Source organism: Vanellus vanellus, assembly GCF_965231255.1.
Source record: "Vanellus vanellus genome assembly, chromosome: 1".
Taxonomy (NCBI): domain Eukaryota; kingdom Metazoa; phylum Chordata; class Aves; order Charadriiformes; family Charadriidae; genus Vanellus; species Vanellus vanellus.
The window spans coordinates 103,681,775-103,697,856 of NC_138905.1; the positions used below are offsets into that span (position 1 = coordinate 103,681,775).

Sequence of the window (16,082 nt, forward strand, 5' to 3'; positions counted from 1 at the left end):
CTGCATTGTGAGTATGATTAATTTCATCTGAAAATGAGGTCTAAAGACATGAACTCCCCATCTAAGATGCCTAAAATGATCACTCTCACCCTAAAAGTGACACATCTCTCAAATGGCTAGAAGTAGAGCATAGATGAGTATCCTAGATGGAGACACACCTTGCTGCCTATTGGCAGCAAAGAGTTTAAAAGACATGCTAGCCACATGCACTCAATTAAATGTAATGTCAAATATTTGACTGAGCTGTCATCAGTCCTCCTTCTATTCTTCAGTTGATTATAGTAGCAGCTATTTGTGCTTTCCAAGTGCCCATCAAGAATATGTGAGCAGTGGCTGGACTTTCACTGTGCATGCCACAACGGGTACATAGATAGCATGCCACAAGCCATTGATTGGTTTATCTAACAGCCTTTTTCAGCAGAAAAAGGCCTGTTGTGCAGGTCACACACTGGGACAGTTGAACAGTAGGCATAAGAGCATAAGAACCTGGCTGAGGTGAAAGTCACTTATATTTAGATAACCCATTAGTCATCAAATTCTCATAAATTACATATTCTTACATGTATTTAAAGTAAGCGGAGTTAGGCACCTCAGTTCCTTAACGCCTGGATGTGGGCAGCAGCCTGCATTGTGAAACACTTCAATACCTTTTTAACTCTGGCCGTAGGCTCCCTTAATAAATACTTAAGATGAATGAGTCTTATCCTCCCCTAGTTCCATGTCATTGCATGCATGACTTCAATTGTTGTACTGTACACTCCCAGTCACCACACCCTTTGGTTTGCCTCTTCTCTTGCTTTGTGTACCTGCGTGTTAGGAGAAACTAGGAAAGGCAGTTTAATTGAGGAATAAAGTTCACAACTGGGGAAGGAGTTCAGAAGCGTCCCCTCTGCCCCTAGGCAGAGAGCAGCGAGCGATGTCAAAGCCTACTGGTGATCTGGCCTGTCATTCTGGCTGGGAGGGGAGTGGCAGACCAGAGAAGCAGCACGTTTAAAGAGACTGAGGAAGTGAAGCTGTGAAGCCAGTGTGAAGCAGCCCTTCAGCTAAAGAGAATTACTTATCCAGCCACCTAGAGACTACAAGGAAGAGCACCTTGAGGTGAAACAAAGGAGAGATGAGGAGGATGGCAATGAAAAGCCTTTCGCTGTTCATTTTCAGTGCAAGTGAGTACTAATTTGGTTATGTCCTCAAGGGTTGGGTAGAAGGAAACAACACTCCAAAGTCCGAGTATTCCAACGGACTTTGTGTGTTTCCTTCTTGTTTAGTAAAAGTTCCTTCATGTTTATGATCAGGCAGGTGTGTTTACTGTCTTTGTGCTGAACGTCCAGACTCACAGGCATATCCTAAAGCTGCAAGACAGTGTTAGGAGCAGAAGAATGCTATTCTTCATGAGGATGGAAAATATTTTTTTAAAACAGTTTTAATGGCTTCCTTTAATTACAATGTTTATCTCTGAAAAAGGAACTTCCTCATCTGGAAGTGGAAGTGGAAAAGTCCTTAGGTTTTATTCTTTTATTGATAAATTTGCATTTAGCATATGTCTCCATAAGTCTAAATCCTACTGTTTATATGTACTCTGATACACTTGTGATCTCTGTATATTATTCACATCAAGGGGATGCAGAACGATCCCTATTAACGCATATAAATCAGCCAGTTCATCCTTGGCCTTCATCACAGACTTGCCCTTTCTCATTCTGCCTTGCAGAGCCTGCAGTCTCAGTTCCACTGCTTTTTGACCTGTCTTGTCTTCTCACTCCACTGCTGCTACACCACCTTCTGGGCTTCAGACAAAGCTATGCACATGGAAATTGCTTGGGTGTTTGGGGTTTTTTTTGTTTGTTTTCTTTTTGTGTTTGTGGTTTTGTTTTTTTTCCAAAAATCCTGAAAAACCTCACTTCAACAATAAAACCCAAAGGAAATTCATAAAGTTTAACGTAATTAGAAAAAGTGGATGTGCCCCGTATGCAACAAATGTGACTTGTGCCATGATTTCATGATCATTATGTAAATTGTGTAATGCCATTGGTATTTATTCTCCTTTTTCATGCTATCCAAATTATAGATGGGAAACTTTTCAGAGAAGAAATACGTATGTTGGGTGAAGCTCTTCTTGCCTGTTTGGGCAGGACTCAAATGGTAATAATTCAGTATTAAAATACTGTCCTGTGGAAAATTTTTGGAGAAGGTATAGTAGATTCCTGCAGTGAACCGGAGTGGAGAAACTGCACAGCACATGGCAGTGCAGTGTTGGGATGCCATAGCTGCCCCGAATGAGCTGCATCAGAATCTCGGCACAGGCTGACTACTCCTGCTTATACAGCTTTTCACTGCAGTTGTGTGAATAACTGGTACTGTGAACCTCTTGCTGAAGGAAAAGCCCCAAATGGCTATTCTGAATCAAACAAAATATTTACTTTTCCTGCAAATTTCACATTTAAGAGGTTTCCCTTCTCTGACTTTGGAATTAAATTTCAGCTAAATTCTGATATAAAGTATTAAGGAATTAAAAGTCAGAGCATTTCCTTCTAAAAGTGAAGTAAAACACTTCCACTTTTCCTACTTTTCCCACTAGCAAAATCTACCAAGACAAATCAGCAATAATAATTTTGTTTGATCAGAATCTCATTTTTTTTCAGCAAACAAAATATTCCTCTATTTGTTTCCAGCTCTATTAATTACCCTTAATTCTGTTCTGATTAAAACTTACTCAGTAAGGAATGTGAAAGTAGACACGTCACTTTGATTTTCTTCTTCCTTTGTACAAGTACAAATGTTTAAGTTGGGCAGAGGGATATAAAGCCTTTCTCAGTTTTTCAAAATGTTATAAACATACTAATTGAAAATACACAAGAAAGTAATTCTAAGGCTTTAATCTAGGTGACACCATCCCTCTAGTACTATATAGGCTATTCATCATCTCTCCTTTTTTGGTTCTTTCAGAATTGGCCTTCCCCTCCCTTCAGCCATACTTTGAACAGATTCTGTTTTCTCTCAGGAAAAAAAAAAACAAACAACCCCTGAAGAATAAACCCCAATTTTTAGAGATGCTGACCGTGACTAGCTGGCTGTTGGTGACTTTGTGACAAAGTGACATGTTAAAAGGGGGAAAGAGGAAATTGGCGTGAGTAAATGGCGCCCCAGAATGAAACCGTGCAGCTTCCCTGAGAGCCAGAAGGAGCCCTAACAAGGGAGAAGTGGGGGCCAGAGAGAGATGATGTGGGTGAAAAACAGTGAGAGCATCAGAAGAATTTGTGTATTAGGGTGACAGCAACAGATGAATAAGCAGTCTCTCTTGTTATAGGCTGTGTCTCTTATACACAATGTTTGGTTTAGCTGTTCTCTGACTCTCCGTTGCAGACATGTTTGGAAAAAACCAAACAAATATCTCATTTATTGTAGGATTTGAGTCATCCAGTTGGAAGAAGGAAAAGCACTTGTGAGGGGAAGCCTTAGGGTTGGGCAGTCTCTTCTCTGCCTCAGGGCTGAGTTAATGACCTGTCAGTGAACCCAGGCCTGGTGGAACCAGTTTCTGAGCAACAAAAGGACTAGGAAATGGGTTTTGCTCCATCTCCTAGTACAGATGGTGGTGCTTTTCACCTAAATGCAGGAAAGCATCTCTATCCAGTTGTGACAGGAAACAAGAAAGCTTTCATAGGTGTCCCTCAATATAGAGAGCATGATGAAAAATACAGTAAGAGCTAGCCCTGGGGCTACACAAACATGGTGCTTGCACTGGGTGCTCCAGAGCAGGGAAAGACCTGGGAGTGGCTGCAATAAAACCATGCTAGCAACACTTTGCCCTGCTGGTTTCCTTCTCATAGCTGTCAGCAGCTGTAAATGACTTAATCCCCGAGAGAAGAGAAACCACGCTTAACCAATTAATTGTGCAAGACCACAGAACAACTCAGTTATGTGATAGGGAATGGAGAACGATTGGAATTTCAGCTAGAAGCCTCCTGCTCTGATCACTCAGACACCTTTTCTTACCAGACACTAACAAGCACAGAAAGCCATGTTTGCACTCCTTCCAAAAATGTCTGAAGTTGCTTCTGAGGATAACTGTGGAAGGGAGACCATCCCTGCCCGGCAGCAAGGAAGGAGGGGTGCAGAGGAGGGAAAGCTTTGGCTACTGTGAAAATTCCCATCAAACTCCTCTCAGGAGAGGGAGGATGCAGCAGTTCTTAGAGATGGCCCATACTTCCAGAAGACACTCGAAGGACAAATTGCTATGGTGGACAGGCTGGATCTGGGAAGCTGTTACAGAAGCTTTTGCCTCTCCCAAGGGGGAGCAGATCTCCATGCCAACTGTCCCATGTTACCCCATGCAAGTACCTGAATTGCTACCAGCAGGTTCCCAGCACAGCGACAACAAAACCTTTTGGGTCCCTCTGCTGTTATTTTCTAAGGGACACTATCATCCACTGCTGCTATAGTCAAGGATCCAGTAGTGCTCAACTTGCCAATGGCTCTTATTGACCTAATGCAGGTGTCTGTGGTTTTTTTCCTGTCTAAAAAAGCACACATTCGTAATCAGTTTGCAACTCTCAAGGAGGAATCTAGATGTCCTTTGCTCTCTCCCTTACACATTACACTTCCTTATGGATCTAATCTGGACATAGATAGGGCAGAATGAGGACACAAAGCTTGCTAGACAGCAACTTTTCAGTCAAATCCTCTCTGGGGTACACTGACTCAGCCCAGTTCTTCCAGAAGCAAACCTTCACCACCATACACAGCATGCCCCTCCTCTACTTTCCTCCTTACTGGACCATGTTCCTCTTTGCCATAGGAGCGCCTCTGAGCAGCACTCCCTTTCCCACCTCCCTGCACTCTCTTAGATTTTTTCAAATTACTCAGTTTGGTGCCATAAAAAAAACACACAAACCATAACGAGAAAGCAGGTGTTTTTAAACAGGTTCCCACAGGCACGAAGGTCATCAATGGCAGGAGAGAGGTAAACCTCCAGCCCAATTCTGAAATTAACTAAGATCTGCCACTAGCTAATGCTCAGGTATGATGAATCAAGCATCAAGTCAAATGGAATACAGCGTACAAGAAACACCTACCTGTACTCTGCATGCTTCACCAGGGCACAGAGGGATTTCTGTTTTATTCAACTCTCGGCTATTCCTGTGCTCCACTGGCATGAGCTACAGTTCTTGGAGAAAGTGACTACTACCCTACTAATTTTTAAAAACAAATAACTATTCTTCTAATTTCTTTCAAGTACTCTTTGTTTTTCTAGGTTTTTCTCTTTTCAGGCCATTACATGAACAGGTTTTGATTCCCTAGCATAAAGTGTCACTTCTGTATGGATTTGGATTGAGGCAAGCTATTTGACAGTTTTCCTGATTGCTGAAATTTGACAATATCAATTTGTTAGTTTAGCCTGAATCCTTAAGACTGCTGATGCACTTGTATTATCTGTTTATCCATCTCCCTCTTTACATTTAGAACTGTCAAAAGACGTCAGTCACGCTGAAAAGGGGCTCAGAAAAACCCAACCACCTGAAATACATCTTTATAAACTCCATGGCAATGTACGTCCAGTAAAGAAGAGGGAAGTGAGGAAAGGAAACCAGAGTTTAGCTCTTAGCCATCCTGAGTAGCAGCTTCCTATAGTGAATCAGCCCCAGCATACATCACCTTTTGCTCAATGGGGAATGTCATGGGTGACAGAGGAGATGTGGGGTTGTCGTGGCATGTAAGAAAGCCAAAAAGACAAAACATGGAATCCAGATGTTGTTAACTTTGCTGACTGCAGAATTTATTCTCTTCCTAGTTCTGGTGACTGCTCATGCCCTCACTGTGGAAGCACCTGCCAAGGAAATACAGGTGGCACGAGGGAACAACGTTACTCTCAGCTGTAATTTTAAAACAGATGCTTCTATTGACTCAGGAGATGTTGTTGTCTGGAGGAAAATCAATAGTGTGGTAAATCAAGTCGCCTAAAGAAACATATGATAGGACAACCAAGAAGGGGGTGGGAGTATAGATGGAAGCGGGGCTGTGGGTGGGAATGCATGTTGGAAGACACTCCTTTAAGACTGCCTTTAATCTCAGAACTATGCAAACAGAAACTCTGATTCTAGATGCAATTTATCGCAAATCTACTGCATGATACTAGGCAAGCCCCCACCCTTCTCTTGCCTTTCTCTTGGTCTTGCAACTGTGGATTGAGGATACATCGCTGTATGTACTGTGTGTTTATGTCTGTTAAAATATGTGAAATTCTCAGATAACTTTACAAAATCTTTATAAAAAGGTATGTATATTTTTAAGTATATATATTATACATATATATTTATATATACATATCTTTGATACTATATAAAAAGTTTTAAGTTGATGATAATAGCACATGGAAAAATTCTTGAGGTCTCCTACATTCACATGGAGTATTTGAAGGTAAAGAGACCTCTAAAGTTCTCCTTGACTTCTTGGGAATTAGTGAGAGGGGAAGCAGCCTTCAAACATCTTGCAGTAACTGCCAAGGGTTCCTTCTCTTAAGATCCTTGCTGGAAGAAAGCAAGGGAGTTTCTGTAATCATAGCAGAATTTGATTGACATATGGATCTCGGATAAGTCTCACGTTGTCCTGTCCTGGACAGGAAAGGTAAATAAGCCCCAGCAAAAGAAATCAGTTTTCTCTGACTTCAGATAAGGTGGGAGAAAGGGATTCCAGACAGACCCTTTTGAATTTCTATGTTTTTCTTGGCTTTTTGGCAAACTGGGGCAGTTTAAGGACCTCTTTTCCAAGCTGCTCTTCTCTTAAGAGTGGGTTAATCCATCAAGTTAGGTTGTACACTCACACAGAAGAGACTAAGATGGATCATTTTCCTTTCCTCTCTATCAGGATGATGCTGTCACTAGGTATTTTGATGGACTTGTACAGTATGGCAAGGGCTATGAGAACCGTATACAGTTTAATGGTGATGTAAACAAAGGGGACATCAGTATCACCATCAATGCAGTGACCATGGAAGACAATGGGACATACGCATGCAACGTTCGTCTACGGAATGACCCCCCCAGACGGACTGCAACCTTGGCTCTTTTCGTCCTTGGTAAGCATGATGGAGGCAACACCAGATCCATTAAATAAAACACTGTCCTTCCTCTAATAACCACATTGTTTTAGACAACAGATTTTTTTAACAGAAAAAAACTTTCCCAGGAAGTCATCATCTACAATTCTTTGATCTTTTCCTACTACTATGGAAGTAGGTTGGAAGGCTTAGAGCACCCTTAGACTGCAGAAAATTGTCTTTAGAGTTGTATAGTTCACTTTCCTAATAACCCTTGCCTCATTACAGGGCATTCCTCATTCCCACTGTGGCTTGTCATACTCCAGTTATCAAAGGATGAGTTACTCAACACTATTAGACATCCCAAAAAGCATCCTACAATTCCTTCTTGGCTGACCAGTTCCAAGCAGGGAGAAACAAATTAGAGACAAGTTCACTCCAGTTCCTTACAGAAGAAGGTGGTAGGTGCAAGACCAGCCTCTGTTTAGAAGGAATAAAAAACATAGGTGCAGGAGATGGGTTGAACAAAAAACTACTCCTGATTAATAAAATTCCTCCCTTTTTTCTTCCTTCAGTTGCACCATCCAAGCCAGAATGCCAGATTTTGGGGACAACAGAATACGGACAGACAATCAATCTGACCTGCATTTCTCATGAGGGTTCCCCAAAGCCCAGATATACCTGGCAAAGCTTCAATGTACAAAATGAGCCCCGTGTACTACAAACAACAGAAGGTATGGCACGTTCAAAGACAAGTCTTTGAGCTCTCTGTAGATCAGGGTTGGAAAGATTTTGAAATACAAATACAAAAACACACTTAAGGCTTTTTCTAGGAAGTTCTCTGTCCAGGATTTTGAAAAGTTGCCCTTTTGATCCAAGATGCACTCATGAGTAACTTAGCAGGGGGAAAAAGACTGTTACCTGAAGTAACAATGGTCAGTAAGATTTTTACTTCAGCTCTTACCTGGCAAGAAAGCTGACTCACTCTGGAAGCAGCCAGAAATAATTACCTCTCAGTTCCTGGGTGTAAGGGGGGCATAACATGAGGAATAACATCAACATTTCTAACTGGGGTATCTTTATATCCCAGCTTGCTCAACAATGACCAAGTTGCTTTCTGGGGTGAAGGCAAACAAAAGTTAGCTCTGGAAGCTACTTTCCTTCCAGAAATGACTCCTCACCTACAGGAAGGCAGCATGAGAAACAGTTACACCATTCCTGCTCTGAGCATAAAAGAGGCTTCCGATTCTTCAGAACTGTCACACAGCCTGCAGTATTTTATTTGCTTTCATTTTAAGTCAGAATCTGGAAAAAAAAGGAACTGAATTTCTATGACAGGACCTTTGGTAGTACTATTCACACAGAAATTAGGGTTTAATATTTTTTGAAGTGTACTAGTGACAGAGAACTCAGATTTATTCCTTTAAACAACTTTGTTTCTTTCTGGTATGTTCAGCTCCACAAAGACTGAGTATCTGAATCTACCCTTCACAGAATCACGGAATTTTCAGAGTTGGAAGGGACCTCTAGAGATCATCTAGGCCCACTCCCCTGCTAAAGCAGGATTGCCTAGAGCACATTAATCAGGACTGCATCCAGGCGGGTCTTGAAAATCTCCAGAGAAGGGGACTCCACAACCTCCCTGGGCAGCCTGTTCCAGTGCTCTGTCACCCTCACCGTAAAGAAGTGTTTCCGTGTATTTGAACGGAACTTCCTGTGTTCTAACTTGTGCCCATTACCCCTCGTCCTGTCACTTGGAACCATTGAAAAGAGCCTGGCTCCATCCTCCTTCAACCCACCCTTTAGATACTTGTACGCCATAATAAGGTCTCCCCTCAGCCTTCTCTTTTCCAGGCTAAAGAGCCCCAGCACTCTCAGCCTTTCCTCATAAGGAAGATGCTCCAATCCTTCAATCATCTTAGTTGCCCTTCGCTGGACTCGCTCCAGCAGTTCCCTGTCCCTCTTGAACTGGGGAGCCCAAAACTGGACACAGTATTCCAGTTGTGGCCTCACCAGTGCAGAGTAGAGGGGGAGAATGACCTCCCTCGACCTACTGGCCACACTCTTCCCTATGCAGCCCAGGATTCCATTGGCCTTTTTGGCAACAAGGGCACATTGCTGGGCCGTGGATAATTTACTGTGTACCATGACCCCCAGATCCTTCTCCTCAGAGCTACTTCCCAGCAGGTCCGCCCCTAACCTATACTGGTGCCTAGCATTCTTCCTCCCCAGGTGCAGGACCTTGGCACTTGCTTTTGTTGAACCTCATTGGGTTCTTCTCTGCCCAGCTCTCCAGCCTGTCCAGGTCACGCTGCATGGCAGCATGGCCCTCTGGGGTGTCAGCCACCCCACCCAGTTTGGTATCATCAGCAAACTTGCTGAGGATACACTCTGTCCCCTCATCCAGGTCATTAATGAATATATTAAACAAAATTGGACCAAGTATTGACCCCTGGGGGACACCACTGGTTACAGGCCTCCAACTAGACTCTGTGCCGCTGATCACAACCCTCCAAGTTCTGTCCCGCAGCCAACTCTCAATCCACCTTCCTGGTTTAACTTATTGTAGCATCACTGTGGAGGTAAATTAAATATGATCAGACTCAACAGGATATTCAACACTCACTAGCCGATTCTTGCATAAATTATGCAAAAGACAAAATATCACCAGTGACACAAACCTTATTCATTTGATGGGCCACTAAGCAGTGCCAACGCATCACACACAGCCCTGAACACATGGCTATGTACTGTCACTGCAACCAACTTTTCTGCGTTAAGCAAGTCCCAGTGCTGCAGAGTGTGCAGAATCCCCTTAGGAGCTGCTCCAAAAATGTGAGTATCTGGCCCTCATTTTTCTCAGTTGGACTCACCAGTCAATTACTTTTGATTTAACATAGAAGGATTTACAGTCCGGTTATAGACATCACACACACACACAAAAAAAAAATAGAAGTAAGCACAAACAGTATGTAGAGACAAAAAAAAAAAAAAAGAAAACAAACAACAACCACCAAAAAAAAAAAACCCCAAACAAACCTCAAGCATGCAGTCTGTTATTTCTTGGTTTGCATGCTCTTTTGCTATCTGGCACTAGGTGCCAGCAGAGACCAAACAGAAGCCTAGTCCCACGAGTAGGCTGGAAAGAAGAGCGCTCACAGGGAAAATAAAACAGGAAAGTCACTGAAAAGCATGGAGAGCCTTTTGTTTTTAGAGCAGGAATCTGGACCTTTATCAGTAGATCACAAGCAAAAGGCACGGACTACACATAGAAATGTCGGCTGGAGATGTAACAAACAAAAACTGACTGCTTGAGTAGACGGAGTTGAGCTTTAGCATATGGTTCTGAGCTCTGTTAGGCTGGATAGAAGACACCAGTATCATAACAATCCCATTTCTTTTCCTTCATTTATTTTCACAACCTGTGTGGCCTCTCCCAGACTAGAAAACTATTTCCCCTACTGCTAAATAATTCAGATCTGAAATCCTAAGGGCTGGAAGATCGAAGAACTTTTTGTTGTTCTACAAGTTAATTCATCAGATGGCCAGTTCTCAAAGCCAGATGCCTGTTTGGACCATCTTACATTTCTCAGCAAAATCCAATGCAAAAAAAAACTTTCACTAAGCACACATGCTTCCTTACCCTCCACCTACAATTTTCTTTCTAAAAGGAATGTTCCCTGTAATCAAAACAGCACACTTCCGTTTGTCCTCCCACAAAACACACTAAAACCTAGGGACTAGCATGGCAGCTCCCGAGCAAGACAAATCAATCCATCAGCTTTAATAACCTCTCATCACTCCCACTACCTTGCCTGAAATTGAAGGGCTGCTGTCCCCACTTCCTTCCCTGCTTTAATTCTTTCCTTTTTTGGACTGCATTTGTGTTTCACAACAGGGGAACAAATAACTCTGAAGAACATCTCAGCAGATACCTCTGGCTTTTACATCTGCACTTCAACAAACATTGTGGGAAAGGAATTTTGCAACATGACAGTCAGCGTTGTACCACGTAAGAGATGGGGTGGCTTACTGGAAGAGTAGTACCCAAGAAATTATCCTAGCTAAGTGTCAAAGGATTAATGGAGTCCATGCAGACAGAAGTATGAAATTCTGTTCTCTCTCTTTCAAAAAAAAAAAAAAAAAAAAAAAAAGCACACTTTTACCTTTAAGGCAGATTCTCTGCACTGGTTTACATGCTAATAGAGCACTCACTAACTTATTAGGGTTAGTTCACAGATGACAAAAAAATGCGTAGAGCGAGATAGGCCTGAGCTCCCAAAGGCTGAAACTAAACTGTACCAGCAAAATACAGCAGCTGTTCAGATCCAGGAGCTCCTCCCTGTCAGTATTGAACTAATTGCTCCTGCAGACTTATCAGCTGCCCAGTACAGAATTCATTCCAGTTGCTGTACTCAAATAAATGTGGCTTCCACTCAGTCTGGATCTGACATTCAGAGCAGGTAGTGAGATCTGTCATCTGGTGGTGGGATTTGAAGTCCAGTGATTGTGCTAATTGCATTTGATATCATTCTCACTGCAAAGAGCTAATTCTTTTCTTCATTTATAGCATCCATGAACATAGCTCTTTACGCTGGCATCATTGGTGGAGCTGTTGCTGCAATTATAGTTATTGGTATTTTAGCCTATTGCTGCTGCTGTCGGGCGGACAAGGAGAAGGACTATGAGATGACGTAAGTACCTTTCTCTAGAAAAGTGAATGGAACATATGAAGGGTTCACTTTCTCTCTCCAGGAACAACATACCGAGTGGAAAGCATGGGAGGGGGAGGGAAAAAAAAAAAAAAAAAAAAAAAAAAGAAAATAAAGGAAAGTGTGCACTTCTTTGTCCTTTCAGTTTCTACCCTAGGGGCTCCTATCTCTTCTCACTGAGTATGTCCAGTATTACCAGACACCTTTGCGGTCTCTGGGGTAGAACCCCATTCAAACCTTGGAAATGAATTAGCAAGCCCAAGCCCAAGTCAGTCAAGCACATGCAGCTACTTGATAAGCAAAGCCCAGACTGCGTCTCATTTCTCCAAGTCCCTATAGCCGTTTCTGTCATTACTAGCCTAAATCACCACGAGGCTCTGTATTCAGAATTTTCGCTCCAAGATAGAAACCTTTTGTTTATTCTCACAATGGAAACAGACCACTGGAAGAAAAGCGGGATGAGTAAAGACACAGCAGTCACCCTTTCTCTACATACAGGCTATGGAAAAAAAAGTAGCTCACGCACCTCTTGCATCACCAGCAAGACTTACTTTATGGAGTTCAGTTTGGTACACTTCCAGGTCAGCTTAGAGCAGTCTAAAACCATTCTAACACAAAATCTCTTTGTAAAATTTCTAGCTGGTTTTAATTAACATCTCTACTCCTGAACAATGTTTTAGGGAGCGAGAAGATAGAAACGAACCCTCCAATGAGATGCCTACAAGAAATCAGAGAGCAGAGGAGAGGAACGTTGACGATGAATGAAAAAAGAAGCACGAGGCCAATGCCACCTTCAGGATTTGCTGAGGCACAGACACCACTGTAGAAAAGTCAATCCCTCTTTCTTACTGCAAGAAGTTTGTTGTTTTTTTTTTTTTTTAATAATAAAATGAAAGCTAATGGTTTTGCCTTCAAGTTCTGGGAGAGAATATCCTTGTCTGCCTGGAAAGAAGTGCTTAAGGGACAATGAGTACTAATACATAACCTCATAGCAGAAAAATACATGTGAAGCACTGTTTCACCCAGTCATCCAAAAATAACCAGTCTTCTAGATTTCCCACTTTGAAGCCAGCCAGGTCTATTTCGAGAACAGGGCTGCTGCTCTATCCCCGGATCCACCGGAGGTTTCAAGATAACCAACTGCAGGTCATCAGGAAAGGGTGGTCTTGTTTATGATGTTATGCAACTGTCACAGCTTACAGCATTGTCCAGTATAGAAATTAGTTTATGCAGAACAAAGCAAGCTGATTTTTAAGGACATTTTATTAAATGTGTTCTTTGTATATATTATACATGCACATATAAATAAAAATATGGAAAAATTTACAGATGACCAATGAAAGCCGCCTGTTTGGAACAACAATGCATACTAATGGTATAACATAAGGTAAGAAGTTAGATGTATTTGTAATTGGCTGCTACTAAGATCTAGAAACAGTCTAGCAGCCTGTCAGATTCCTGAACTTATGAGTTCCAGCTCAGAGAGTTCCTAAATACTAATGTTTATTACATTATCGTTTCCTCCTGGCTGTTGCATGGGCAAGTCAGAAATAGTCCATTGCTCCTGCTTCCGAAAAAATGTCAGTATGAGAGCATGTACATGGCAAGTACATCTTTAATGAAAAGAAGAAAAAAAAAAAAAAAAAAAAGGGGGGGGGGGGGGAGAAAAAGTACTTTTTTATTCAAAATTGTAACAATTTAATCAGAAGCACTGTATGTGCAAATGTAGAGAGAACTCCCATCACTGGTATCTTATCTTTGGAAGAGAATGGACTGTCTTTGTCCAAAAGACTGACAATATCGTATTAAAGCTAATTAAGAGCCAGTTTGTTTGGGGTTGGTTTCTTGGTTTGGGTGTTTTTTTGTTTTTGGTTTTTTTTTTTTTTTTTTAAAAAGACATGTTCAATAAATGACTTATACTACAATATTTATCCTTTCAAAGCTCTCTGTTGCATTTTCAACTTCAGCAGTTTCAGAAACTTACTGCAATGCTTCCCACATACCCTTTAGCCACAAGTAGTTACTTATATATTTTAGATTTTTGTTACAGATTTAACTTTAAAGAGGAACGAGCAATCCTCCTACACATGGGCAGCATTTTCTAGATTTTGCACTATGCAAATCAGACTGCCAGAATTGTTATTCTGGCTTGCTTTCTAGCTGCCTTTGTTTTACATGGTACTACTAATAACACCTGCAAAAACCAACAACCAGAATTCATTAGAAAGTATATACAAACCCAAATCTCTCTGGCAATGAACAATCTGAAATGCAACTCAGCAAGACATTCTGAGGATCTGTTCCTGTGCTTAGTTTAGATGCATGACAAAACATTGCAAAAATGGATAACTAAAAAAGAATTTTGCACACAGAAGCTGAAGGCAGATAAAAAAATGAGGTGCATAGCTCAGAGACAGAGCTGATATGTATTTTGTTGTCTTTTGTAACAAGCAAGTATAGTATGAATTATCTAATTAGCATTGTAACAAGTTTTTACTGTGCAACAAAAGCTATTTCTTATATAAATGTTACAGACAGTAGTCAGCACTCCTGCATTCCCCTCACAAACACCTATACCCTAGGGCTGAAGAGCGATAATAGTGTGGATTCTCATCAAGGACCTTAACTGGAATCACCAGCAAAAGGACTTGGCAACTATCAGAACTATTTATGGCCAGAAACTGTCTCTGGCCTCTAAACCATTTTAACATTGTGTTACCTATCCCATACTCTTTGGATAGAGGAAGCTTAATTGTTGCCTATCAGCTGAAGTCTTGAAGTAACATTTACATATTGGTCACTTTAACCATAAAGAAAAATGCAACTTAATGCAGATTTGTTAATCTATCTGAAAAAAAACAGCCACAAAATACAGACAAGATTACATAATGACCCCCAAACCCATTAACTCAATTCTCTGTAAGCAGGTTCCATAAGAAGTAGCAGGGGAAAAGCAAGTGTCAAACTTGACAACCATTAAAGCAGAACAACTTACGTTCTGCAATGCTAAGCTCAGTTCTATACTGGGAAACAAACTAAGAGATAGCACATAGAGAGAAGGCTGAGATATATCAGTGCTGCTTTTTTCCCCTTTTTTCTTTTTTTAATAAGACTAACATTTTGGAAGTTGTGCATTTATCAGAATGCTACATGTGTTTTTTCTCAACCAATTTGTTAAACTCAGTCAGCCAGAAATACACATATTCAAATTCCTATCTTACTCCAAGGTTTTCCTGTGATTGAATTAATTACTTGTGTGCCTTGTATGTCTTTTGAAGCAGGAATAACTCCAAGAGCCTGTAGTATACCCACAACTTTAAACAAAATTAAAGCAGCACTAACATATTTGGGGGGAAGATGGGGAAAGCTAGAAATACTTAATTCATTCTAATGAATTAATGTATGTATACTGAACTTCAACACTCACTTCCCTCAAAAGGCAGAAAGTAGGTAGAAAATGAATGACCAGGCAGAAAAATAAATTCCTACTTTACCCTTTACACAGCCTACAGTAAGTTACTGTTTAGTTATGTTCAACTTTTACATGGAAGAATATGCATGTGTAAGTTTTATCTGTGCGTGAACAGGAAGAACCAGAACACAAGGACTTAAGCCCTCACCAAACCATTTTCCCATCTGCAGAACTGCTGAGATCCGTTACCCCATGTGGAACAACGACCACTGAAAGATTTTCATACTTCATTACTTAGCAAGATTTGTTTTGGCAAGCATATCAAGAGGATATTTAAAAAATTACCTAGTTTTTCTTCTGACCATCCCTCAGCAACCTGCAACAGGCCATTTACTCTATAACGAAGCATATGAAGGAAGCAAAAAAGTCCACTTCATCAGTCTAGCAAACCAATGAAAAGCAGGCAGGACAGCTATCTTGCATGCAATTTAAAAAACTGGCTCACCCTGCCCTCCTCAAAGTAATTAAGCAATTACATTAACCAGGACTACACCACATTTCCCTCTTCTGTTTAAAGGGGAAGAAATTCCAAATTCCCAATTCTCCCCCCCCCCCCCCCCTTTTTTTTTGTTCCCGTCTTAGTTTTGGGCTTTCTTCTCAGCAGAGTTGCTCTCCTGCCAGTCCTGGCCATATAGTTGCAAGGGATTCTTCCTTCCTAGGTGCAGGACTTTGCTGCATTTCATAAGGTTCCTACTAGCCCCCCAGCCAGCCTCTTTAGATCCCTCTGTACGGCAGTCCTGCCCTGGAGTACATCAGCTGGTCTCCCCAATTTGGTGTTTTCTGCAGGCAAGAGTGAACTCCATCACCTCCTCCAGGTCACTGCTAAAGACACTAAACAGGCCATAGAATAGACTCTTTCAGTACCCCA

The 16,082-nt window shown here is 41.4% G+C and overlaps 1 protein-coding gene across 1 annotated transcript; it reads left to right on the forward strand.

The window, feature by feature from the left end:
- Positions 1-1,114: 1,114 nt before the first annotated feature.
- GPA33 (glycoprotein A33) lies at positions 1,115-12,507 on the forward strand (the record flags this gene model as incomplete). The annotated part of the gene is made up of 7 exons (XM_082488547.1): positions 1,115-1,163; positions 5,786-5,937; positions 6,859-7,069; positions 7,606-7,764; positions 10,929-11,042; positions 11,601-11,724; positions 12,423-12,507. The coding sequence occupies 7 exons, from the start codon at positions 1,115-1,117 to the stop codon at positions 12,505-12,507; spliced, it is 894 nt and encodes a 297-aa protein (XP_082344673.1).
- Positions 12,508-16,082: the final 3,575 nt, after the last annotated feature.